The sequence below is a fragment of the Maylandia zebra genome, linkage group LG7 (assembly GCF_041146795.1).
Source record: "Maylandia zebra isolate NMK-2024a linkage group LG7, Mzebra_GT3a, whole genome shotgun sequence".
NCBI classification, from domain to species: domain Eukaryota; kingdom Metazoa; phylum Chordata; class Actinopteri; order Cichliformes; family Cichlidae; genus Maylandia; species Maylandia zebra.
Genome location: NC_135173.1, coordinates 57,298,629 through 57,325,460, shown reverse-complemented (window position 1 = coordinate 57,325,460; position 26,832 = coordinate 57,298,629). Strand labels below are relative to the sequence as shown.

Genomic DNA, 26,832 nt, shown 5'->3' with positions numbered 1-26,832 from the left:
GAACCTGCCAGAATGAAAGTGGTGTAATTTTGCTGTTGTTTTTCAGTCTTGTGTTAAGACGTGGGGGACATTTATACTCTTACTCGAGGCCAGTCTATGCAAAGTACTAAAAAACAATAATGAATCAAACAGAGTAAAAATATGAAATCTTCTTCGTCCTTTCCTCGCACACTCTCTAGTTTTAGCGTCAAGTTTTCTGGCTGGAGTGAAGTAGAGAACATCAGGCAGCTTGCAGCCTCTTTGTTCTCCTCCTGGCTCAGCAGGGAGACGGCTCTTCTGAGTGCAGCTGCAGCCTTCCGCCCCCCCCTCCTCTCGCTGCTCTATCAACCCGCGCAGGCGCAATTGGCTCCTCTGTGCGCTCTACTGTTTGCATTGTGTCTGAGCTGCCGGCGAGCTTTAAAAATATTATACCCACCGCGGCAATGTCGGGCAGGTCGGTCCGAGCTGAAACCCGGAGCAGGGCGAAAGATGACATCAAGAGGGTTATGGCCGCTATTGAGAAAGTACGAAAATGGTAAGAGGAAAAGTAGAAAAAAAAAAGCAGGGTTCGTTATCTATCACGAGAAAGGCTTGCTTGTTGGGGGAGGAGAGGGAAGGAGCGAGACAGAGCGAGGGATGAAATTGAAAGAAAAGGACATTTTCTGAAGTGGATTTCACGGCAGATGTACTTGCAGCTCAGGTGCACCGGGGCGCACTAGTGCGGTGCACCACCCCGTCCATCGGCGGGCTAGCACGTTTAGACTACATGTAGCCGGCGTATTTTTCCACTGATTTTAACGGCAAGGGTTGAACCCAGAAGCCATATTTCGATGCAGTCACATGAAGCCATTGCTGCCCGCTGTTGAGCTCGTAGCACAGGCGGCGGTTTTTAGGATCGAAACGTCTAATAAGTCCGGACTTGGAAACAATTTGACGACGGCGCTCTTGAGTCGGAGCAGTTTAGTCCGTCTGGAGTTTTAAATTAAGCGCTTTGAGTCGCCCTTTAGGTCTGATAGAGACTGAGGCACGGTGGGGGTTGGGAGAGGGAAGTAGGCTACTGTAGTGCATGGCTGAACACGTAGTGACTCAGTCTTAACGTTTAACACAAGAAAAAAGCCTTTTATACACATTTGAAGGCTCCGATACGCCGATTTTTGTTATGATAGTATACACAATTTAGGTGTGAAAGCTTACTTAATGGCCAAATTTATTTATTTATTTTAAAAATAATTTATATACATACATTATATGTAATTCCCAGGTCGGCGTAGAGTTTTCGTGGTTTAATAATGTCCCTGATGTAACTAATATTGTGAAATTAAACTTAAATATGACTTAGGGCAGGGAAACTCATTTTAGTTAATACAGACCGGTTTGAGATATATATATATATATATACATACATATATACACACACACATATATATATATATATATATATATATATATATATATATATATATATATAAATATGTATATATGTTCATTTGTGAAAAAATCCAAATTGTGTCCCTCGCGTGTTTGTAGCGCTTCACTTTGGCATAATCACTTTGGTATAATTTTACAACTTTTAAATTGACCAGAATTTAAGTTTCAGTACCTAAAATCACAACAAGATGTTAAAAATCGGAAGGTCAAACTGAAGAATCAGAATTGAAGTATTTTTAAGTAATCGGCATTGAGTTATTTTTGAAAGAGTCAATAAAAACATCTTACTGGTTGTTAGTTTAGAGGAAAAGAAGAGCCAGTAAGATGTTTACCCCTCTCACTTTATAATTACCCAAGATTATTGGGTTACTGGCCGGATTACAGAGAATACTGACCTCTCCTTCGATTGATTAATCAGTAATGGATCCATAGAAAATGATTCAACAGACCACATTTCTCCCATATTAGCTTATTGCTAATATGAGTTCCCTGTTAAATTCATAATTGAACTGAAAATCGTTCTCCCCACACAGAAGATATTCAGGCTCGGTCATTTCTGAAAGACCTCCCTGAACCTTATTATCCTACCACAGCACTTCACTCTCAGGCTGCTGGTTTATTTGTGGTTCCTAGAATTTTAGACAGTAGAATTCAGAGGCTTCAGTTTCCATAAGTTCTCTCTCCTTTTAAGATTTTAAAGTTCAAAACCTTTCTTTTTTCTTTAAAATTTCTATTTAGGACTGGATCAGGTGACCCTGAACCATCCCTTAGTTATGCTGCAGTTGGCTTAGGCTGCTGGGGGCTTCCCGTGATGCACTGAGTGTTTCTTCAACATTCGTCTCTTTTTACTTTCTGTGTGTTTATACAGCCCGACTGTATTCAGTCATTAGGGAATATTCAACTCTGGTTCTTTCTCCCATAGTATGTCTTTTGTCATCTCTCTCTCTCTATGCTCTTCACTTTCAACCCCAAGCGGTCAAGGCGGACGGCCGTCCCTCCCTGAGCCTGGCACTGCTGGAGGTTTCTTCCTATTAAGAGAGTTTTTCCTTCTACTGTAACCAAGTGTTTGCTCATAAGCGATTGTCTGATTGTTGGAGTTTCTAATATTGTAGCATCTTTACTATACAGTACAAAGTGCCTTAGGTGACTGATGTTGTGAATTGGTCTTAAATCTCTTAGAGTTTTTTGAGAGTTTTTTTCTTTCTTTTCATCCCCCCCCCCTCAAAACTACAACTAAAATGTAAAGTTTCTCAGCATTAATTAAAATAATAATGAACTAATTTACTGTTTCATTCATTTTCAAAGCCATTTTTAAAAGGCACCAATAATCCTGGTATCAACTTCACAACTCTTATTTATAGTACTTTTTTGTGCCTATTTTTAGAGCCCAACTTATTGCTTCATCGCTTGTTTTGTCAGATCAACAATCCCAAAGTATTAATTTCAATAGTATGAGGAGGAGAATACTGGCAAAGTATCTGATCTGAGAGGCTGAAAGTTACAGCGAGTAATGTGAGCTGATAAAAGGCAGTAAAAAAACAAGGTTGTGATTATTATTTATTTCTTTTTTACCCCTTTGCATTTTAAAGACCAGAGAAATGAGTAACTGAGAATACGAGTGTTCAGCATATGAGTGACTAAGCAAACCAATTGCAAGCTTTAACCTTTGGTGTTCAAAATGTCAGGTAACATAGGATTTCTTATTTTGTAGCTTCAGGTTACTATCAGAAATGTTTAAGACATTCAAATATTCACTGGAGAATGGTAAATGGCCTGTATTTATATAGCGCTTTTACTAGTCCCTAAGGACCCCAAAGCGCTTTACATATCCAGTCATCCACCCATTCACACACACATTCACACACTGGCGATAGCAAGCTACATTGTAGCCACAGCCACCCTGGGGCGCACTGACAGAGGCGAGGCTGCTGGACACTGGCGCCACCGGGCCCTCTGACCACCACCAGTAGGCAACGGGTGAAGTGTCTTGCCCAAGGACACAACGACCGAGACTGTCCAAGCCGGGGCTCGAACCGGCAACCTTCCGATTACAAGGCGAACTCCCAACTCTTGAGCCACGATCGCCCAAGGATCATTTTTACTTAATTGAAACAGTGGTACCTTACCAACAACAGTTGGTACACTCTGTACTCTAAGAACATAACTGCTATACTAATCCAATACTTTTTTTTTTTTTTATTGTATTTTACATTCCTATAGCATCATTTATAGAGTGGCTACAGTTATATCTACACTGCTTTCACACTGGCCCAGAGCCCTTGAGTCAGTTTGGTTTTTCTGTGCCTTACAGGGAGAAGAAATGGGTGACTGTTGGAGACACGTCCCTTCGCATCTACAAGTGGGTGCCAGTTACAGAGCCCAAATCAGATGATGTGAGTTCATTATCATCACCACCACCATCATCAAAATCATCAAAAGCTGTATACTGATTTATCCAAGCTCCGGGCTGTGTTTGTTCATCTTCCTGTCACTTTATTGCATGTTGGAACCAGTTTTACTAACTAACATTGCGCGTATTCTCCTGCTTCAGAAGAACAAGAACAAGAAGAAGGGCAAAGACGAGAAATATGGCTCAGAAGTGACGACTCCAGAGAACAGCTCTTCTCCAGGGATGATGGACATGCATGGTGGGTGTTTATGCCATGCTCCAAAAGCCTATCATCTGATATTCTGTCATAAACTGTGGAGTCTCCCCACAGCCACTACAATCCAAAATATAAAATGTATTTATAGTTGTATGATACAGCTTCACTTTACAGAAAATGGCAAAAAAAGGAGAAAAGTAAGTGAAGCTGTAGGACTTCCAGGCAAGCTTGGGAAAGTGAGATAATGTATTCCAGGCATTTTTGGAAGGAAGTTCTTCCATTGGCTGAAACATTCCAGTAACCATACTTGCGTGAGTAACAACAGGCAAACCTTTATCCAGTCTTTGGTCTGAACACGCCACCTATCATCTCAAGGCAAAAAAACAGAAAACAAAAAGAAAACCAGGCAGGCCCTGTGCTTTTTTTTTAATCAAAGGTTTCTAAACTGGAGGAAATGGTGGATTTGTTAGTGACTACTTTTGAGTAACACATTAAGTTGATTTGTTTTTGCAGTGAGCATTCCCTGCAAAACCTACAGTGTGTGTGTTCATGCTAATGAAGAAGCATGTCACCCAGTGTGTCTGTGTGGCTCATTGATGTGTTTTTAATAGTTTTATGGGTTTTTTTTTCCAAAGACAGCAGTGGTGCTATGACACAATAATTAGCTAGATTTTATCACAGAGATTACACCCTGATAATGATAAGCGGAAGAGAATGGATGGATTTTTTTTCTTGCCTTTTTAAAGTTCCCTGTTTTTCCTTTGCATATTGTTTTTTCTTCTGTTGCATTATCATGGCGTGAAAATTGACAGCGTAGACCCTTTAATACTCTTTGGAGTCATTCATTTAATTTTTTTTGATTATGAATCAAGTATTTATAAAAAAAAATATGAGCATGACACTTAATGCTGCAAACCAAAATCTGTTTGCCTTTAAAGTGACTGTGCAATACTTTCAATTTGTGTCTTTGCTAGATGACAACAGCAACCAGAGCTCCATCGCTGACTCGTCCCCAGTGAAACAGGAAAACAGTTGTAGCACCAGCCCTGCCCCAGAGCCCACCTCCACATCACACCGTGACAATGGTGAAGCCAAGACTGACCAGAGCCCAGACAGCAAGAGGGGTTAGGCACTTGCAAACACACTTCCAAATAAACAGACAGACACACATACTTTAAATGACAGTCTTATCCAAAGCTCCTCTAGCAGGTGGTGGAGTTGCATTGTCAGATGGGTGAGGAGCCCCTTCCTGTTTTTGTTTTTATCCTCAGAACAAATAGCATCACACTGTGAGAAGATTAAAATGACTGCTTCTACATAGTCAAACACTCATACGGGGACCACAGACACAGTGCAGCTGCCGTGCCGTTCCCCCCGGGACTTTAACCGTCAACCATCTTTTACCGCCACCCTCAATTCATCTTAATGCCAAAACCCCCTCTCATACATTCACATTCTAACTTACATATTATATTTTTGCATATCTCAATGTACTCCTCACAGCAGCAGTCTTGTGGGGGATTGAACCTGGAAATATTGCACCACGAATTTGAACTGAGTGCACAATAAGCAAAGATTAAACATGTTATACTTTTCAAAGAATAGTGTAATACATTCACCATTCAATTATGGACCACAGAAGTAAAAACATTACAAGAAATAAATCCTAGAATGAGGTAAACAGGCCAATGAGTGTGTCAGTGTGCGTCTATAGTCTTGCAACCATAACATTAATCAAACCAATTGTTTCTGAATTGATCATAAATAAGCTTCAAGAAAAAATGCCAAACACACTGAAAAGAATTGGTGTAACTCCAAAAGTGAAAACTGTAGATAAATTTGAGGGTGTTTTTGGCAGTTCATCTCTGTGACCACACTGTCATTAAAGTATAAAGTATAAGACAATTCAACAGGTATGTGTGCTCTTGTGCTGATCTATCATTGTCTTAACAATCTCCAGGTAAGAGCATCCCTTCATCAGAGACCTCAGAGAGAGCACAAAGTGCCAAGAGAGACAGCCTGTCCTCAGGGGAGAAGGACTCTTCAGACAGCAAAGCCACTCAGGTATGAACACATCTGTCTATAAAATTTGAATCGGTGTCATATGATCTGCTGTTGTAACCCCTAGAGGGAGCAGCTGAAAGAAGAAGAAAGTACATCCACTTTACTTCGCTTCTCAGACCCAGAAGATATCCTTTATATACAGTCTATCATATTACTATTTATTAGTCCAGAAAAATCCTCAATATTTTCTTTTCTTCTTGCCTGTAGGACCTAGAGGATGAAGCCCCGCCCAGCAAGAAAAGCAAACTGGAGTCCTCATCTCAGGACTTTGAGGAGAGTTAAATGTTTGGGGCTGAGTCATTACTCTTCTTCAGCCTCCTGTCTCTTTCCCTTTGTCCTTCCTCCATTAACTCTAGATAATTTAGGGCTAATGGACATACTGGCTCTCCTCTCACTCCTGTTTTTCTTCCCTCACCTTCTCCTCTCTACCTAAACTAAAAGGGATAATGGACGTCTCCCACCCTTCCTCTCTCACTTTCACCCTAATGGCTGCTTCCCCTCCAGTTTGTCATCTTTGCCCCTGACACTCCCCTGTCACAGAGGGAGAATGGATATTACCTCTGTTCACTGGTCCCCCTCCGTGCTTCCTTCCAGTCCTCCACACTTTTCACTAATGCCAAGAGACACGCCGAACCTGGGCTGCAACCCCCTCTGTGAACAGGGGCAGCGCTGTCAGCCAAGCCACCACCAGGCCAGATGACAAACACTGACCTGCTTCTGTGACTAAAAGAGTTAACACTGGGATTAGGATGAGGTCAATCGCAGACACTGCTCTGAGACCATTTTTTAAACGTTTCACTGCTAAGGGTTTAGCTCAGGATAACTGAAGAGGCTAGCCTGGTCTCAGATCAGCGGCTGCGGGGGGAACCTCCACCCTAGGACCACGTCACTTCAATCCTCCCGATGCGCCTCCTGTTAGACTAATGTTCTATATTTGTTTAGGAAGTGTTTAGGGTTTTTTTCTCAGGAGGGTCAATGCACTGTTATGGTATGTCACAATCGATCACAGATAGATTTGCTGCTGTAGTGGATGTCTTTTTTCTCTATCCATGAAAAGTTCACCATTGACATATGTTTTTGTTTTTTTTGCTTTCAAAGAGAGTTTGTTTATGGTTCGTAGAGGAAGAATATGACAACGGTACTGGTTGAGATACACTCTTGGTTAAGTAGTAAAAACAGGCATAGCTAGCGTAGGTCCTGGAGGTGTGCCTTGAGTTGCTATGATTAAATACACGTTTTAGGTCAAGCAGGTTTTGAATTACAATTTTGGTGCCATGTTTTGTTTTGTTTTTTGCCTTACAATTATCACTAAATAGTTTTAGCCGATATTTATTTTTTACCTACAACTGTTTTTCATTTAAAAAGAATAGATGAACATTTTGGGAAATATTTGCTTTCTTGCAGAGAGTCAAACAAAAAATATGGCATTGTCACAGCCAGGCATTAGTTAGCTTAGCTTGGTATAAAAGCTGGAAAAGGGAAATGGCTGGCCTGGGTTGGTCTAAAATCAGTCAAATAAGAACTAGGAACACCTGTAATGTTGCAGCAACACACAAATCCACCAGGTTAAATTTCCTTGATGGGTGTCGCCCAAAGTAGGACGGGACAGGAAGTGGCAGAGGGAGAAGCTAGCCTAGCAGAAATAGTATTTGATTTTGGTTATTTTACTTTTGTGAATTTTTCTCTAGGGGGTCACAGCTTCTGTCAAAGACAGTCTGGCGCATAACTCCCTGTGAATGACACGACTTAAGTTTTAGATTTGTTTTTTTTTTGTTGTTGTTTTTGTCCAAAAGCTTTGGAGATGTTAGTAGGTGAAACTAGCTTACATGTTAACATGCTATTTATTATTTATTTACAATTATTATTTTTACTTTTATACTAGAATGAGACGAAGAAAGAGACGAAGTCCCTCATTACTTCTTGGCACATAAGAAAGTGTCTAACTGTCTCCTGCCATGTAATCGCGTTATATCGCATTATCATAAAACTCTCTGCAAGGAAGCAAATTGGCGTGTTATTCCTTTACACAGTTGGAGACTGGAATTTGAACACTACCCAGAAGTTAATTTAGTTTTGTCTTGTGAAAATGTTGCAATTTGTAAACTTCAGTCAGAACACCAGTTGTTGGTCTTTGTCTACTTCAGGTGTTTGTTTGTTTTTCTTTTAGCACCTTTAAGTAGAAATTGACCAATTTCCTGGACCGGTTTTCCCACCTGCTCCACCATTTAATCACTTCTCCTCTGTGTAAGTCTTCTGTGTATCACTACTTCTCTATGACCTACTAAAGTCTTTTAGCTCAAACATTGGTTCTAATCCTCCTTCAAGGTGCTGTCTGTTGGCTGAATCCATACACATGTGGCATCAAGCTCTTGGTTTTGTGCAAAGTTGTGCAATTTACTTGAACTTTGTTGTGTGGATTCAGGCCTGTGACCTCTAATGTACAACCTCACACATCTAAGATTTACTTTCATTAATTGAGATTTCCTTGTCAATTTGGATTGAAATGAATTGACTCACCACAAATCAATGATTTCATAACATAACAGGGGCTTTATGATGCAGAATTACTTGATCAGATTTCAGCAAATCAGCATTCACATGGATGGAGAGAAAAGAAATTTAAAAAAAAATGTCTTGGTATAGAGGACGGATTAGCATATACCTCATTCCCAGTCCAGCAGCGCTGGAACTTAAAATGCTATTGTATTGACATTAACAGTTATAAACAGCATTATGTACACTCAGTTTAAGAAAAAAAATCTCACTTATGTTGTAGCTTTCATCTGATCGAGCCAATTGCTTATAGTTTGCTCATAACTGTAAAAAAAGAAAAATGGAAAAAAAGAGCTGTGAGATATAAGATCTTGTATGTTTTGGGGTTTTTTTTTTTCTTGGGACCATATTGTTTTTCTTTAGATCTTGTACAGATTTATGGTTTGGTTTGACTTATTTATTCCATCAGTAGTGCTTGGTTTTTATCATGTCCAATGGTTTTGTTTTCTTAATAAAAGTCACAAAATTTTCTGGGTGTTGATGTTCAGTGTTTGTTGAGAAGAAAAAGGGCACGAATCATGAGGACATCTGAAATAGCAGCCTTATCAAAGTATGCTTTTTGCTTTTGAGTGGCTTGTTTCAGCTTGCTTTTGCCAGTATGTGAAAGCTACATATTCAGACACACTTTTTTTTCATACCTTTGTTACAGTGGAACAAAGACATGAAAATATTAATAGTAGGACTGACTGCCCAAGGCCCCAATACCAGGAGGGGCCCTTGGAAGCCTCAAATGAACAGTTTTCCATTCACAATTTTTACTTCTACTTAATGTAATCATTAAGTTACCTGAATAATTAAAAAAAATAGTGGAGGCTTAGATGCCACTTTGACAAATGCTTTAGTCCATTCAGTTCTTACAGAACAGTGCTCAACTCTTACAGTACAGCTAATTAATTTTATTAAGTTGACTGCTAATGAAGACTGAGTCATATCTATAATCAAGAAAGCAAAACTGGGTTATCAAACAAGAAAGAGAAAAACCAAACTTCAGCCGTTAGCAAAACATTTATGCAACCACAATTACCACCATCTGGTGGTCTTCAGATAGAATGTAGGTTTAATGCACGTACACACTGCCTGAATTTCTTTTAGCCAAAAGTTACATGCACGTTTTAGAGTGGTTTTAGCGGTTTTACTTTACATGATTGCCACGTCTTTTTCATGTGTGAATTACACTGCCAAGTTCCAAATTTCTCCTTTTTTCATGCACTCCCACAATATCTGAGGTACTGAAGCCCTGGTTGATTTATATTTCTATTAATGTAACCAAAACAACAGGAAAATAAGTATATCAATTTCACAATGGAGATGTTTTTATGTATATACTTTCCTTATTTTTCTTGTCAGACAACTATTGAAATGTGAAAAAAGTGCATCTGGGACGAGCAGTGGCTGACCGGTAAAGAGGAAAGAAAGGACGAGAGCAGCTTTTCTTTTCTTAGCATTTGTATTGTTCTGTTCAGGAGTATACAGCACATAGAAAACAGTGACATTTTCCACCACATTAACATCTGTAAAATGGTTTGAAACCATTTATAGATGGTGCCTGAAATTGTTACATATAAAACATTACACCAATAATTAGACGCATCACTTATAACAATGTTTTAAAGTCTATACAAATAATTTTCCCCTTGAGTGAAAACCTCCTTATAGAATGTCAGCCTTGTCAACAGGGCAAAAAAATAAGATGTACACATAAAAGCTATCTTTTTGTTCCATGGCACTTTGTACACATTTAGCAGAAGGAAACTTCTGATTAGTATTTACAAAAACTAGGGTCAGTGGTTAGTCATGTATTATACACTGTTACACTGGAAGATTCAATATGATCCAAAATTGTGCTTTAGTATAAGATATATCAAATAAAAACTGCTATACAGGGTTAATTTAAAGAAATAGTTTGGCAATTAAGGTAATTCACTTAGTCGCTTTCTGACAGCTAATATTCTTGTAGTAGCACCTCTAAAGCTCACAAACAGTTATATGATCATGTTGCTTTAAATAGTACAAAAATGTAAAAAAAAGAAAAAGAAAAAGAAAAAAAAAGGCAATTTGTTTTATTTTCAACACATTATTTATAATGCTTCCCAATATTTCTTCAATATGTGCTAAGCTAACCTGGTGTAGCTTTAAGCTGACTGCACTTTAGAAATCCATTGAAATCCATTCAGTACCATATCACTGCTGTTTCTTTGTTTATTGTGCTTATAATTACAAAATCCACCAGATGTTAGGATTACCTTTAATTTCTATATATGTGCTAACGTGTGCTTTAATAATGTATTTTGAGGTTATCATTATTTTGTAAGAAACCAGGTTATACAGGAGTTACACATGCTGTGTGGTAACTATGTTCACAGTAAATGTTTTTAGTGTATAATAAGGTGGCTTTCATAAGGTAACTTTAAATAATGATGTATGTTCATTTGACAAAGTAAAGTCCAGTTGTATTGTGACTTTTAACAGTCACAATACAACTGGAATAGACTTTAGTAGTCAGTGTCATTAAACTCTCAAAGCGAAAAAGCAGAATTACTAAAATGTCAAACTTTTGCTTTAAAGGTACTTGTTGCAAATTCCTTTTTTGAAATCATTCTTCACAAAATAGAGAAAAAGAGAGAACTAAAGTTTAAGCAGGGCTGGACTACACTATGTGTAATACCAATTTCCACAACAAGGTGGTGTAGCAAGTCAGTGTAACGTACAACTCTATTTTGGGCATTTTCAGCCTATTAGTACAGTATAGAGAATAGACAGGAAAGCAGACTCAAATCCCTGGTCCCCTGCTTAAAAATGCTATTTGTAGGGGTACCCAGTGTAACCTACATTTAACCAAGCAAATAACTACGAGCACATTCTTATTTTCAACACACCTGCTGATCAAACCCTGCACCTTGGCGCTGCAAGTTTTCCTTAAATGCCGGAGAGGAAGATTGCAAAAAGTACCTTTAAAGAGGTCGGCATGAAAGTTAGTGCTCAATGATCGGCACCGTCCTCCTTGAAAAAATAGCTTTTAAATACTTTGAGAAGAAAACGTACATTTATTGAATCTTTAAAGTGGATAGTGCAAAGCTATCAAAGTTAGTAGAGGCTTCTGGAGTTTCATTTGGGCAGTTTCCTGTAACATTAGGCAGATGCATTTCAAAAGCCCACCTATACTACAGTAGTCCTAGCACTGACTATACACCTTCAATCAGTGCTAGCTTATTTTCCCTTAAGGGTGTCACTGGCTAATAAAAGATCATACAATAAATAACAAAATGCAACTTCATTATTAACCTTCAGTAACTTTCTACTGCATCGTTTGAAACATATCAACCTGTGGGAGACTAAACAGGAAAATGTGTTTATTCCTGATGTTGAAAAAGCTGTTGAAACCCAACCATGAGATCTGTTTAGTAGCTTTTGATTAAGTTCCCCATTCGTCACAATATTGCAGGCAACTTTTAAATTGTAAACTTTTAGGCATCTCAGGAAATGGTCCTTAAAAATCTCTTAGAAATAAGAACAATGTGAGATTATAATGAAAATCTCAGCAGTTACTAAACAGACAGAATTGTGTTATTTAGTTAAGCAATGAAACTTTATACTGAAAAAAGTACGTGTGAAGGTAAACCCATGCTTTGAAAAAAGGGCCTGAAATTATTATTTTTTGGAAAGTACCATTTCCAAGGTCAAGATTGAACTATATCCATATCAGAAAATATTTACATTGTCAGCATTTAGGTTACTACTAGAACTTAGGTTGCTAAATCTGTTTAAACAAATTAAGTCAAAATTATTTTAAATATTAAAATGAACTATTTTAATTGGAAATCTGTGACAAATTTAAGAAAAAATATGAAATATTACAAGAAATAATATTATTTTATGATCACTTTTATCATAATATTTTATGATAAAGTGATCATGTTTTGAGAATAAGGGGTCGTGTGAGAATATGAGAATAAAGTTAAGAAAAAATATCTTACTATTATAATATAATATTAATTTGCTAAAGTAAATGCAACAGTCTAAGAAAACAACGTGCCATAACATTTTGAAAATACACGCAATATTATGAAAATAAATTATTTAAGAAAAAAGAAATCCCCTCATTAAAAATGTCTGTATAACATTTTAAATAATAAAGCCAAATGATTTATTGAAAAAGTTGTAATATTCTGAGAACAAAAATTTTTTTACAGTGATGCAGTATTTTTAGAATACTAACTATGATAATTACCATTATAAGAATTTAGTAATAATATTCCAAATGTCTATTTTAATATATGCACTTGAAACAAAGTGTTGAGGAAAATTTGTCTGCTTTTCCTTGTCAAAGTAGGAATGATATGCAACTTAACGGCAAAGATTTAATATTGAAAAAAAGAAAAAACATGAATCCAGCTCATACACACTTCAGAAATGGACATTCTTACTTTTTCACAATTCCTTGCATTACCATGTTAGATCATTTTGAAATCTCTGTGTATTCTTCAAGGATTCATGTGTTGTTGTGCTTTGAGCTTTGGGCCATTTAATATTAATCATATTTATTGGATCTAATTATGAAGAGAGCCCCGTTAAAAGTTTGCTTATACTTGCTGATGGCAAAGTAACCTGATGGCAGTATAATCACAGGTGATTTAAGATGGCACTGAACTGTTTCACTGTGTGATGAAGAGCATGTATGCTACACACTATTAATATGCAATAAATAAATAAAGCTGGCGTTCTGCAGTACGCCAGCTGTTAATTCATTTTTTGTATTTATGCATTTCTTCAGCACCTGCCCCATATAGTGGTGAGGATGTGCATGGATTTTTTTTTTTCTTGTTTCACCTATATGTCCACCAAAACATTACAACTTTTTCAGTTTTATTATTATAATTACTTTTTCCCAAAAATATTTTTCCCTTTTTTATTAAAAGGGCTTCACAAAATATTGCATTAAAACATAAAAAAAAGTTATGGCAGCATCAGTGTGATTGGTTTCTAGCATCACACTGAGCTATGTGAAACAGAGTGGAGAGGTGCTTCATCTTCCCTTCATTCAACTGTGCTTCCCTTTGCTGACCATCAACAAATTCAGCCGAAGTTATTTTAGAGAAACTGAAATGCAAAACAAACATTAAAAATGACAAGTGCAGAGGACGGATTCCTTTTGTTATTAACATCAATATTGCACCAAAGCAGCATACAGTATTTGGACGAGCATTCTTCATGACACAGAATGGAGCTGCAGAGTAAAGGATTCAGACCAGGACAGTGGCTACTTCTGATATGCATAAATACGGTATAAAAATACATTATGGAAAAATTTGCAGCGGCTATATTCAGACATGTTGGGTTGGACTGTGGGGAAAAAAGAACAGGAGAGGAAACGGTGGTAACTGAACTTTTTAAGGCGAGGAAGCAAAAGGAAGGGGAAGGAGAATAAAACACCTGGAGCCTCTAGAAGGTCTGATCATCATTGCAGGACTCTGTGGCATGTCCGAAGGCCTCGCAGATATCACAGTAGGGCCTTTCAACGGCAGGGTTGCCATGGTAGGTGGTGTGAGGTACAGAGTCGGGGCTCTGAGCCTGAGTGGGGCAGTCCTCTGTGTCGTGGAGGTCAAAGCAGTCACAGATGTCACAGAAGAGACGCGGGGTTGCCTTCTTCTCTCTCTTAGATATGCCTTCATCAAACCTACGTTATAGAGAAAAGCGAAAACACACAAGCTGTGGCCATGGGTTTTTATCTGAATATGTTGTATGTAAATCATTGTATACTACACTAGTGTTTTCCTAGTCTTTTTCCTTGAAAGTGTTAGACAACAATGTGATGAGTCAAGTGCGCTGGTGGTCCAGGAGCGGTTTTAATTGTTATGACCAGGGGTGCACGTAAGTGGTCCGCAGGTGCACATTCGCTGTCAAAATAAAAGACGCGCACCAGATAAGAAGTTGCAACACGCGTTTGCGTACATAAGATTTTCTGGAGGAGGACAGACATTTGTTTAGAACTCTTAAAGATGTCAAAGAAGCAAGCTCCTTTAAGCAATTACTCTGGTGTTCCTCCACCTCCAAAGAAATGTCACTCTAGCGGACAAAAACAGTGCCTTTTATATGTGCGCAAACGCGTGTTGCAACTTCTGTCAATTGTCTGTCTGAACTAAAAGCTTTGCTCAATTATAATAAGCGAGAACAGCAGAAAACTGCCTACACAAGCAAGAGAGATTGATTGGCACTTTTGATTGAAAAACTAGTTAATTAGTCTAGCTGATCAATTCTAGATGATTTGTTTGTGCTCATTAGTTACATTTTTTTAACAGTATATTTCTTACCCATCAGTCCCGTCGTTACCATTGAACTCAGACAAAGCAAGCTTCTTCAATTTGATCTTCAGCTCCTCGTTCTTCCGCTGCAGGTCCACAATCACACTATTCAGGAAGTTGATCTGATGGAGAAAATCACACATATCTCCTCTTAAAGGACGCTGGGGTCATGTGTGCAAACGTGTGCAAACATTAACTGGAAACCGAGAATGAGATCAGTTCTGTTAGCAGCAAGTCTTACCTGTCCCTCTGCAAACTCCTTCTCTTCCCTCAGCTGCTCCAGAGCTGCATCACCTGCAAAAGTATGTCAAAGTCAAGAAAAAGAGTACACAAACTATTTTTTTGTATCTCTTGTCAGATACAAGACTGAGGTATTTTCTCACCAGAGGGTGGGAGTTCCTTGTCTCCTTCCTCCGAGGCTTGTGCTCCCATAAGCCTTTGCTCTAGACTATGAACGCGGCTCTGCAGCTGAGCTTTGTCTCTCTCTAGCGTTTCCACGGCCGACTGCAGGGTCTTGGCCACGGCATTTTCTCCTCGCAGCACCGTGATCTGCCGATAGAGACAGACAAATACCTTACATATTTGGCATTACACAGGACAAATGTAGCGTGTCCAAGATACTATAAGTTGAGCGTGAGTACCTCATTCCTCAGAGTTTCTAATTCCCGGTCTTTGTCTGAGATTAAGGCTCCAGTGGATTTCTGGAAGTTTGTGTCCCCCTCTGATTCCACATTTGAGACAATTTCTCTGCAGAAAAATGTGTACAAGGAGTAAACAGTGAAAGGACTTTTTATTTCCAGTTTCTTGCTATTCTTTATTTGCATGCATTGTTTTCTATCTTATAGATAAGACTGTATCCATTTAACGGTGTGATTACTAATGTTAAATGTTGACAGCCTAGACAAGAGCTTAAGATGATTCACAGTGTCAAACGCACACTTGAAATCAAGAAAAACAGCTGTAACATAACTGCTCTTGTCTAAGTAAGATTTCACTCTCTCAACAAAAACAGACGTTTCAGTTGAATGAAGAGTGCGAAATCCAAATTGCATAGGGTGTAAACCCGGATTGGAGTTAGTGGTGCAACGGATCACGGTTGATCCATAATCCAAACCCATCCCACTCCACGGTTTGGAACGCACGTGATCCGAAGATTCGAAAAAGAAGAAAAGAAAATATGTGTATGGTGGTCAGTCTGTCAAGCGATAGTTATGGCCACCGCTAGCGGTCCAAGTGGAGGAGCAGAGGAGTTTGCGGCATTTAAGCAGGCCTTTGCTGCCCAATCCGACTGGGCTACAGCTATTACAAAAACCATTGGGGTGTTTAGCTGCAGACGGGAGGCCGTATTCCGTTGTGCAAAACAAGGGGTTTTGCACAAGGGGTTCTGCAGCTGGTTCAAAATGCGGCTGCACGACTCCTAACAGGAACTCGAAAAAGAGCATATAACCCCCGTGCTAGCCTCTCTGCACTGGCTGCCTGTGTCTTTTAGAGTTAATTTTAAAATTCTTATGTTTGTTTTTAAATGCCTTCACAGTCTTGCCCCGCCTTACCTCTCTGAGCTTCTTCATCCCCACATACCCTGTCGGTCTCTCAGGTCAGCTGACCAGCTGCTCCTGGAGGTACCGAGATCCAGGAGGAAGCTCAGAGGGGACAGGGCCTTCTCTATTGTGGCTCCAAAATTATGGAATAATTTGCCCTTGCATGTTAGAGAGGCCCCTTCACTGTCCACTTTTAAATCACGTCTTAAAACCCACTTTTATTCCTTGGCTTTTAACCTCAGTGAGACTTAGTTTCTCTTTTAATTGAAGTAGTTATTTAATTAATGATTTCACTCTTCTTTTATTTGTTTTTATTTATATCTCATGTAATTTTATTTTACAGTTCCAATGTACAGCACTTTGTGTCAGCTGTGGTTGTTTTAAAGTGCTTTATAAATAAAGTTGATGATGATGGTAAACTATGATGAACATGCTTGAGCCACGCTATGATATCTCGTTGCGCGTCCACTTCAGTGACAAGATCGTTCCAAGCACGTATGAGCAGGAAAAGTTACAGCTGAACTATCCCAGGCATCTTCTGTTGCCCTAACTACAAATGGGTGGAACTCCAGGGCAACGGAAAGCCACGTGGCAGTGACCGCTCATTATATCACAGCGGAGTGGTAGATACAAAGCCCTGTACTGCCCAATAGATTAGATTAGATTAGATGAAACTTTATTAATCCCATGGGTTCCTCTGGGAAATTCAGTTTCCAGTAGCACAGTGAGCAGAAATATACCACATATACACATATATAAATATAGAGAATACAAAAGGGATAAATAGAATAAATAGGAATAAGAATACAAGGGAACGGCACATTTCAAGTTTTGTGAGTCTATTACACCATTGGATATTAACAAAAACTATTGCACAGGGAAAAGGCACTACAGCTTACTTGTTCCCCCCTCCTTTGTCCCCGTTCCCCCTCCCTCTCCCCTCCAGCGAGGAGTTAAACAGTTTGATGGCGTGTGGGACAAAGGACTTTTTAAGTATGCTCGTCCTTGACTTTGGGAGAAGCAACCTCTCACTGAACAGACTCCTCTGGCTGTTTATGGCCGTGTGCAGAGGATGCCCAGCACTGTCCATAATGTCCATATTGCACCCTAATTTATTTTTATATAAGTGCGTGGAATGAAATTTTTGTCTTTTTTTTCCTATTTTCGCTGATCCGAAAATTTATCCGATCCGTGACTTAAAACCGTAATCCGATCCGAACCATGAGATATTTGATCCGTTGCACAACTAATTGGAGTCATTAACATGTTCCATGATAGAATTAGCAACCCACTTTTCTGCAATCTTTGAAAAGATAGGGAGTATGCTAATAGGTTGATAATTAGCAGGGTCTGATTTATCACCCGATTTCTAAATTGGTGTAACTTTTGCCACCTTCTAACTCAGAGGAACAACTGCCTGCGTGATTGATAAATTAATAAGATTGGTCACAGGCACCAAAAGATAAGATTTATAATGCTTCAAGAAATTGGTATCAAATCCAAACTCATCCCTTGCTTTAGAACTTCTTAATTTAGAGATTATATTTTCTACTTCATTTTCTGAATATTGAACTTTGAATCTTGAGAAGAAACATCCTCTTTGGTGTCGGTATTCCCAATATTTTGTTGAAGGTCACAAGAATTAGAAAACAATTGTGCAATTTCATTAATGGTACTTGGAAATGGAAAGGAAAAAATCATTTAATTTAGTAGCGAGGCTGAGAGGCTCGGATACCAGTTCACTGGCAAATTTAAGTTCAAGGTCTTTATCAGCATTATGCTTACTGTTTGTTAATATTTTCCCAAATTAGCTTACAATTTCCTTTGGCACTATTAATTAGTCATGAAAAAATTTGCTTTTGCAATTCTCAAAGTTTGTGTGACTTTAATCCTTGCAGATATAAAACTTAATCGATCGGTATTTAATCCAGATTGTAACAATTTTTTAAGTAACTGGTCTCTGAGTCTCATAAGCTGTTTACACTCAGTATTAATCCAAGGCAAGGAATAAACTCATTTCTTTAAATGGCTCTCTTTCTGAAATTGTGACAAGACCCCTTTTATAGCAGAATATTTATTAGTGTCATCACATGATAGTATGCTAGTCCAAAATTATTTAGAGCTACCATTAAATTTTGTTCTTGACTATTTGGAATAAATGTTTTTTTTTTATATTCATGCTTTTACTGACACATCTCAGTCGCTTGACGGAGGCGGTCGCACTTTCTCCTTCTCCCTTATCTTTCCTGCTTGGCTTCTCATGTCTTTCGTATAGTCTTGCTTATTCTCTAACCCTAAGAGAGTCTCCCAGACTTGTTCTCTAAAAACATAAAGAAGAATTATGGATTTGATCAACTGGTCCCTTAACGGAATTGACACCCTCCTGGGCTTGGGAGAGCCCGATTGTCCTGCAGAGACGTTTGCTGCCGGATACTTGATGGTCAGTTGCGTCGTGTGTCTGGCGACACTCTCGATGGAGGACTTTGAATGACATCTACCAATTTGGAACTACGGTAACAGAGTTCTAGCTGATTGGAGCTGGCTTGGACCTGGCTTATCGAAGAATAAGAAGCAACTACAGCTGTTCAAAATACCACAAGGGTTGCCGACATGATAGACGATGGGCAGGGCTGTGAGTACTCAGACTGTGTGTTTTTTTTTTTTTTTAAACGTAATATGGATAACATCTTGAAGAAGAACAACGGGAATTGAGAGACCTGGTGGCCAGTGACGGACATTAGACCAACTGTAAAATTGGAAGCAGTTTGTTCGCACTAACCAAAACAACTACCATCTTCATCTCATGTGGCCCCCCTGGCGCCAGCTGGATGCTCATAACAATTCTCCCTAGATAATAAGACTGTTTGTTATGACTCTCTCCCTCCTCACCCGCGTCGACCGAAGATTGTTGACTTTTGCTTAACCAGGTGAAGGGACACTTTCTCTCGGTTGAACACGGAACACAAACACACCGACGCACATATACACATGTACACTGACACAGACCTACACTCACCCCCCACCCCCTCCATACGCCTTCAAAGCTTATGTCTTCCATGTTGTGAGATGTGATGATTCATGTGCTGAGGTGTTTTTTCTGTTCTCAAACTGATCTCCCTGTTGGAGCTCAGTCTGGGGGGAGTTCTTTTTTTCTCCTCGTCTTTCCTCATGTTGTGCATTTTCCATTGTTGTCCGGTTCCGGGTCGCTGCTCGTGCGGCTGACCGGCCAGCTACCTAGCCTGACCTGTCTCCCCAATGTGATGTTTGTGTATTGTATGTACGGTCGGCAAGGTCAGTCTCTTAATTGCCCCTTGGGGATAAATAAAGTCTTCTGAATCCTGAATCATTGTTTTACCATTGTTGGAAATGAGTTATTATCCTTGTCATGTTGCCCTGTGAGGTCTGTGTTTTGTAATTGTTTTTACCAGTTTTAGAACTTAGTACTTGGAGCCCTGGCAAATAAGTGTATCAGTAAAGCACTGGTTCAACTTCTGTTGTTTGAAAAATGTGACATATAGATAAAAATGACTTGACTTGGCTTGACTATGCTCACATTTGTCCAAAGGACATTGTTCCAGAAGTTTTGCAGTTTGTTCATATGCAACTTTGCAAAGCTCTCTTTATAGAGAGAAGCTTTCTTCTGGCAACCCCTCCGAACAAGTGTAGTAATCGTGCTGTCATGAACTTTAATATTTCCCATATAAACTGGGGCTTTCAGAGTCTGAAAGCTGTAGCACCTGAATAATCATCTTAGCTGTATTTTAGCAGATTTTATCACCGATTGCCAAAAAACACTTACAACAGAATAGTAGCAACCAGCTGACACTCCGGCAACATATCCGTTCCAGCAGTCTTGACAAACCAAAGAGAAGGAGAGCAGTTTGTTTTACTGAATCATCTCTCATGTCTCTTAATGTTTACTTTAAAACACTCTCTCCCGCCACATCTATTATTTCTGCTCTAATTGTATGCAACCTTGCCATTCCCCTCGAGCCAAAACTGCAGAGCTGCCAGTTCATCTTACATCTTTTTGACTTCACTTCACTCTGCTCCTCACTCTGATCTTACACCACATATTTGTCTTTGATGTTAGACTGTGCCTTTCACTCGGAACTTAAGTCACTGGTCTCCATTAAGTGGTGGGATGTTTATGACTGGCACAGGGCCACAGAAGTGATATTCACAGCTTCTTTTGTTTCAAGACTTAGACAAGGCTTAAAATAAGACCAAACAGCGTCACAGTAAATAGATGAAGGAACTAAAATTACATTTTAAAAAAATCAAATGTTATCCAACTAAGAGCAAATCTGGGAATACTAAAAGAAAAAACACAGTACTAATGCAACGTGGCCTGGAACTAAATCCCAAAGTGACATATTTATATTGCTTGGTTTACCTGACTATAAGTCTAATATCCAAAGATATTCAGTTGAGTTTCTTTTTTTATTTAAACAAAGAGTGCCCTTATGTCTTATGATTTGAAAGATTCAGAGGTTGCTCTTCTGCTTTTGTAATAGTCATATCTTTGTCCATTTATTTATTTTTTATACTCTATGCTGTACAATCCTTCCATTTTCTTAACGGTTTATCCACTTCAGGGTTGGTTGGAGCCTATCCTAGTTTTTTTTTTTTTTTTTTTTTTTTTTTTTATAAATGACATCAGAAACAGCAGTATGCGACATTACGTGATGGCAGAGCTTCAGTTCATCCTTTGTCTTTTTTTTTTTCTTTTTTTTTTTTTTTTTAAATAAATAGGACAGGGGGAATGAATGAGAGAAAGAGGGGGAGAGAAAGAAAGAAAACCAAAGGGGAGAAGAGACGGTGAGAAGGGGGGGGAAGAGAGAGAGAAAAAAAAAAGAACTCCTGGGTCACCTGTATGGAGAAAAAAACAAACAAACAAAAAAAACAAACAGAGGAGACAGCAAACAACAAAGAGCAACATAATAATAGAGAAAACAAAGCACCATCACAATAAACTAGCTAGTCATAGATATCAATATTTACTAAATAATAAACGATATTGTGCAGCACGCAAGATAGACAGCGCACAGTGTGCTTTGAGGCAGCAGCCAAGAAAGCTTTAGTCCGCGTCTGTGAATACCCATGTGTGCATACCTGTGTGGATCAGCATGCTTGCATTCCAAAGGTTTCTCCATGTAATGATCTGCTAGGGAGTGTGGGGGGGCCACAGCCCCGTCCTCCAGGGTGTGAAGTGGGTATGGAGGAGATCAAAACTCCAGACATCCAGAGGCCCCCAGAATACAAGAGACCATGGAAGACCAACAGAGGGGCAGCCGCGCCACTGTTCCAGTAAGAGCTGAGGAGAGTCCCAGATGAGGGCTCGCCCAGCAGCCGCGGAGCAGAAGTCAGGGGGAGTTGCAGTGACGCGCCCGTGAGCTCCGCCGGCCCCCAGCTGTGCCTGAGTGACCGAGCCCCAGGCCGAGAGGCCGGGGGCACCCCACCTCCAAAGGGGCCCGAGCGAGCCCCAGGCCCCAGGCCCCGACAAGCGGCCGCCAAGGAGTGAGCCGGTGTGTACCCGGACGCCCACCCCCAGATACAAAGAACCACCAACACACCGACACCTGAGGGAGTCCGCCACCGGCAGGGGAAGTGGTGGTGGGTGGAGATAGGCCTCCAAACCTTGGAGGGCCTGAGGTGTCCCCAGAGAGGTGGCGTCTGATACCCAACCTGACATATAGACACAGACATACGGGCACACACAGACACAAACATCCATTCCCACCCTCATGCTCTCATATGCACTCACTCCACACTCAACCAACGTGGAGACAGACATAAAGAGACGCTGTACACACAATCACACTCCCCAAGCGTACTCTACAAACCGGGTCTAGGTACCCTTGCCCCTGGAGGGGGGAATTGCACCCAGACCCAGGTGGTGTTACCCTTTTCCCTGCGGTGGGGAGAGGCAGACCACCCCGACTCCGCAGCAGCAGGGAGGCCCCACACCCCAGACCGCAGTCGGACGGCCAACTCCTCCTACTAGCCCTCCCGCTCCAGCAGGCCGCAGAGAATGGGGGTGGGAGAAGACTCCAAACCTCCCTCCACCCGCTCATTGTAGTGTTGATGCATATGTGTTCTAAGGTGCAATTAAAACCCAGGAGGGCATGGAGCTACCTGCCAAGGAGCAGCAGGTAAGCGCATAGTCCCTCCTGCTAGCCCTCAATGACTAGTTTTCATGGGACCAAAGGGATGTTACACCCTGGACAGATCACCAGGTTCCTCACTGGACTAATGCAGATACATAGACAACCTTTCACACCTAGGGCCGTTTACGACGAGTTCATGTGCATGTTTTTGTACTGAGCACCTGGAGAGAACCCATGCAGTCACATGTAGATCGTCCATACGCCACTTGACAGCCAAACTGGGTGGTTATTTCAAACCCAGGGCATTTTTGCTGTGAGGCACAGTGCCAAGGATCCCAGCATTATGCTGCCCCTGGTCGTTTGACCAGAACATTAATATGAAAGATAATGACTGGAAGAGGACTTTGTTCATAGTGAGTCTCTCAAATAGATAGCAATCAAGTCTTTCTAGATGCAAGTCTGTCTCCTCAGGAGTAATCTTAAAACCTCTCCTCTCAGTTATGTGGGGAGTTATTTGAAGCACTTTTTAAAACTAATCTCTAATAATCTCAATTTTAAGTGGTGAACAGGACATAAAAACTGCAAGTATAAAATTACCAGTTGACTCTGATAAAAACTTCTTAAAGCTAGTTGTTTTCTGAAGAAAACATCCAGATGTGCAAAAATGACATTGGTCACACAGCCTCTTATATCCTGATGATCAGAGATCAATCCTGCACTCATAGCTGTTGACCGAGTAGGAAGCTGGAGCCAACAATCAGTTAGTCAGCAAGTTACTTGGTTACAATCTCTTCTTTTTTCCCAGTCTTTAATTAAACCTTCAGCAACAAACCAGCAAATCACCACCAGAGAGCTTTTGATTTTTATCTACAGACTTTCACACCAAGTTTCACACTTTAGCTCTTCATCAGCTCTGTTACCAGGACTACAATACAGATGTAACGCTGGCTCATCTCTGATAAGAAAAAACAGTCCAGCAGTCAACAGAGGGATGTGTGTAAGTACAGAAGGGAGTCCCATTAGAGGAACCACGTCACATTAAAGCTACCCTCCAAATCTCCAAAGGAATCAATCTCCTGATGTCAATATTTGAATAATCAACCAGCACTTAAGGAACGAAAACATTATAATACTGTGGTTTTATTTCTGGTCATTCCTGATAATGACTTCAGAAGCTGTTTAGTGTTGTTTTGATGGCTTTGTGTGTATCTTTGTTTAGCTGCTTTGTTGTTATAGCTACTGTGTTGTGCTAGTTTATAGTTGAAGAGTTAAAGGGGACCAAGTGTGTTCATTTTCACATTGAGTTCATTGTATTCTTGAACTCTACTAAAGTAGGGTTGCATGAGTCATACTTTCATACATATTCATATCAATTAATGATTATTTATGTTATAGAGGAATTTGGTGCTGCCCCTCATCTTTGGGAAACAACTAATTTTTCACTTTTTAAAAATGAGTTAAATGGTTATTTGCTAAAAAATGAAAGATATGACATCATTATTGATGTTGGCTGTAGTCTTTTATAGGTTGTTACATTAGTTTTAGATGCATCAGCAGAGGAATTACTGAGAGATACAGTGACGAACACTATAACATTCTATGTTCAATGTTTAAAAACTAAACAGGAAAATATATTAAAAAGTCAGAAAATCAACATTCAAAATTTGAAGAACATATTTCATAGTATCTAACCTGGTCTTCATGTCTGGCTGCTGACAGCTGTGATCCTCGTTGTGCTGAGGCGTAAACACACACACAGACAAAATATAGAAGTATTTAAATAGAATCTAAACCCGTCTTAGCTTCAACAATTTAGTCACAGCAGGAGATAAAACCTCATTAGGCCAAAACCCTGATCTCTAACAGGATAAAGGAAAAGCATTTACATAATAAGAAAGTTAAAAAGGTCAATACCTCATCAGGATGCTGAGACTTGTGGGATGCCAGCTTCAGCTCCTCACTAGGGAAAGAAAAGACAATTCACACATTTGAGGGCTGCACTAAAGGCAGTGTAGTCGGGTCCCAGTGATGTCTGTGTCACCAACACTGCTATATGCTTAAATCTGGTGATTCCCAGATATTCGCATCTGTTAACATCTCACCTATACAAACCCAAGTAAGCATATCCAATACACATCTGGCTAAATATTCTAATGCTTAATGACTTTGTACTGCTACAAGAATCATTACTGATATACACAACAAATATATTAGAGGCTATTTTTGTAAATGATGAATACATTTCAATTAGGGTTGCAACGATACTCGTATCGATATTGAACCGTTCGATACAGTGCTTTCGGTTCGGTACGCATATGTATCGAACAATACAAAATTTTTAATTTATTTTATCAACTTTTCTTCTGACGATGCTGTCTGTGTTGAGAGCTCAGTGGATCTGCGTTTGACTACTCCGCCTAGGCTGCACTGTCGAGTGCAGATCCACTAAGCGCAGCGCAAGCTAGCAAGACAGAAGCTAACATGGCAAATTGAACCTCCCCCACCCTCATTCAGATCTGGCCTTTGGAACTATTTTGGTCTTCATGTGAAGTATGACCCTGAAGGTAAGCGCGTCATGGACAAAAGTAAAACAGTATGTCGGATGTGCCACGCAATGCTCAATTACATGGGTGGGAACTACTGCGTTAGCACAGTCAGCTCGTTAATGTGTTGACGCCATCCAGCCCCACGCACGGGGCGATTCACGGTAGCTCGTTAACGGAGATTTGCCGTGTTGTGGCGTTAACGTCATTTCAGATTAACGCTGACAGCACTAGTGGGAACACAATGAATATGACTGCACATTTACACCGACATCATCCTAGTGCAAAGACAAGTGGAAGTAGACAAAAACAACAAGCACGCATGCTACAAACTTTACCCGAGTCATTTAGACAGCCGTTAGCACATGATTCTCCTTATGGGGACCTGATATGTTTAATATGCTGCTGAGAATATAGCCCAGAAGAAGCTTATAGTATAGCTTTTATTTTGGAAAGAGCCATTTCTCTGTAATAAACTCTCTTTTCCAAAGATGAGTGATTTCTCGATCAGAGAGATTTATTTTTTTTATTACTTTGTTGTTTCAGCAACATTAAATATAAAAACTGTACTTTTGAGTTAAAATATATATTTATAATTTTAATAAATGACAAATTAAAAAAGCATGAACATTTTTTGTATCGAAATATCGAACCGTGACACCAAAGTATCGAACCGAACCGTGAATTTTGTGTATCGTTGCACCCCTAATTTCAATGATGAAATGTTCATGTTGAGCACCCATTAGTTCCCTTCAACTCTCAAAGATGTCCTTGCCAGCTGATACTCCCTAATCTAAAGACTATAATATGATCACACAACATCTGAAGTAAATAAAAGCACACAGGGGTTATTAGGAGACATTCATATTGCTGTTTGTTTTATAAGCTGTACATGTTCTCCCATTAAATCGCATCTCTCTACAGGAGATGCACTGACCAAGCAGCCAACCCAAATGGTGATTGAGAGCTACATATGGCATCAACCAGAGGCAACAGGCTTGATTCTGAGGCTAATGTGAAAGTACACTAAAGTGCAAAGCCACTGATGGATCTTACTGATGGATCTTGACCTGAAAATAATAAAGCCAATGTGAAATTGCTAAAAGCTGATTATATGCTAGAAGTCAAATTCAACACCTTCCATCATAACAACTGTATGACTCACCAGTTTGGATTGTTAACAATTAACAACACAGACAGTTGTAGCTGATTACTATTTGAAATTTCCAGATACTGAGTGAGCCAAAATTTTGAGAAGATAACCCATTGTAAACCATAGAAAAGTTCAGGGCTGGAGTTAATGTGTAGAAACAGCTACAAAGAGCTTAAGTATTACATCATATTCAGGCCATCTTCTTTTCTACAAACTTCAGTGCAGTCTTTCATTGGTCGTGCTGAGAAACCAAAAAAGTATGTCCCTAAGAACACACTGGCCTCCACTACAGGAACTGTGGTTATGTGCAGTTTGTGTAAACACCTCACTAACTTATTTCTTCTATTCTTTACTGATTACAAAAATCTCTACAGCAGTGTCCAGCTGTTATTCAGACATGTCTGAGCTAACTATGAAAACTCAACTTGCTCATGGACTCAGCTTTTCTACCCAGCTGTGATATTTGAACAATTGTTATTTTCCTATTTCTGAATTAGAATTCTGAACTTTCAGTTCATGTCTATAACTGTCACTAAATAAGAGATATCTGTAAAAATGC

General features: G+C 39.6%; 2 protein-coding genes across 4 annotated transcripts in view; one reads left to right on the top strand and one right to left on the bottom strand.

The window, feature by feature from the left end:
- The first annotated feature begins 336 nt into the window (after nt 1-336).
- On the top strand, nt 337-9,100 carry bcl7a (BAF chromatin remodeling complex subunit BCL7A). Its single transcript, XM_004566935.6, has 6 exons — nt 337-514; nt 3,719-3,800; nt 3,959-4,055; nt 4,988-5,137; nt 5,974-6,077; nt 6,285-9,100. The coding sequence occupies exons 1-6, from the start codon at nt 423-425 to the stop codon at nt 6,357-6,359; spliced, it is 600 nt and encodes a 199-aa protein (XP_004566992.1). The 5' UTR covers nt 337-422; the 3' UTR covers nt 6,360-9,100.
- Nucleotides 9,101-10,064: 964 nt separating this feature from the next.
- clip1b (CAP-GLY domain containing linker protein 1b) overlaps nt 10,065-26,832 on the bottom strand; it is a 48,473-nt gene continuing 31,705 nt past the window's right edge. For 2 of the 3 annotated variants that reach the window (XM_004566930.3, XM_004566934.3), the window contains 7 exons: nt 24,492-24,537; nt 24,270-24,313; nt 15,571-15,676; nt 15,313-15,478; nt 15,171-15,223; nt 14,939-15,051; nt 13,778-14,304 (listed from right to left, as the gene is read on the bottom strand). In XM_004566930.3, the coding sequence (XP_004566987.2) occupies nt 14,070-14,304; nt 14,939-15,051; nt 15,171-15,223; nt 15,313-15,478; nt 15,571-15,676; nt 24,270-24,313; nt 24,492-24,537 (763 nt within the window). In that variant the 3' untranslated portion in view covers nt 13,778-14,069. Of the gene's footprint in view, nt 13,728-13,777; nt 14,305-14,938; nt 15,052-15,170; nt 15,224-15,312; nt 15,479-15,570; nt 15,677-24,269; nt 24,314-24,491; nt 24,538-26,832 lie in introns of those variants that run through there. The other variant, XM_004566932.3, reaches the window with a different exon arrangement.

Excerpts from the sequence above, each read along its gene's own strand:
- bcl7a (XM_004566935.6), top strand. The coding sequence starts at position 423 with ATGTCGGGCAGGTCGGTCCGAGCTGAAACCCGGAGCAGGGCGAAAGAT. Across the intron at positions 515-3,718 it reads ATTGAGAAAGTACGAAAATG|GGAGAAGAAATGGGTGACTG; the intron begins GTAAGAGGAAAA and ends TGTGCCTTACAG. Across the intron at positions 4,056-4,987 it reads AGGGATGATGGACATGCATG|ATGACAACAGCAACCAGAGC; the intron begins GTGGGTGTTTAT and ends TGTCTTTGCTAG.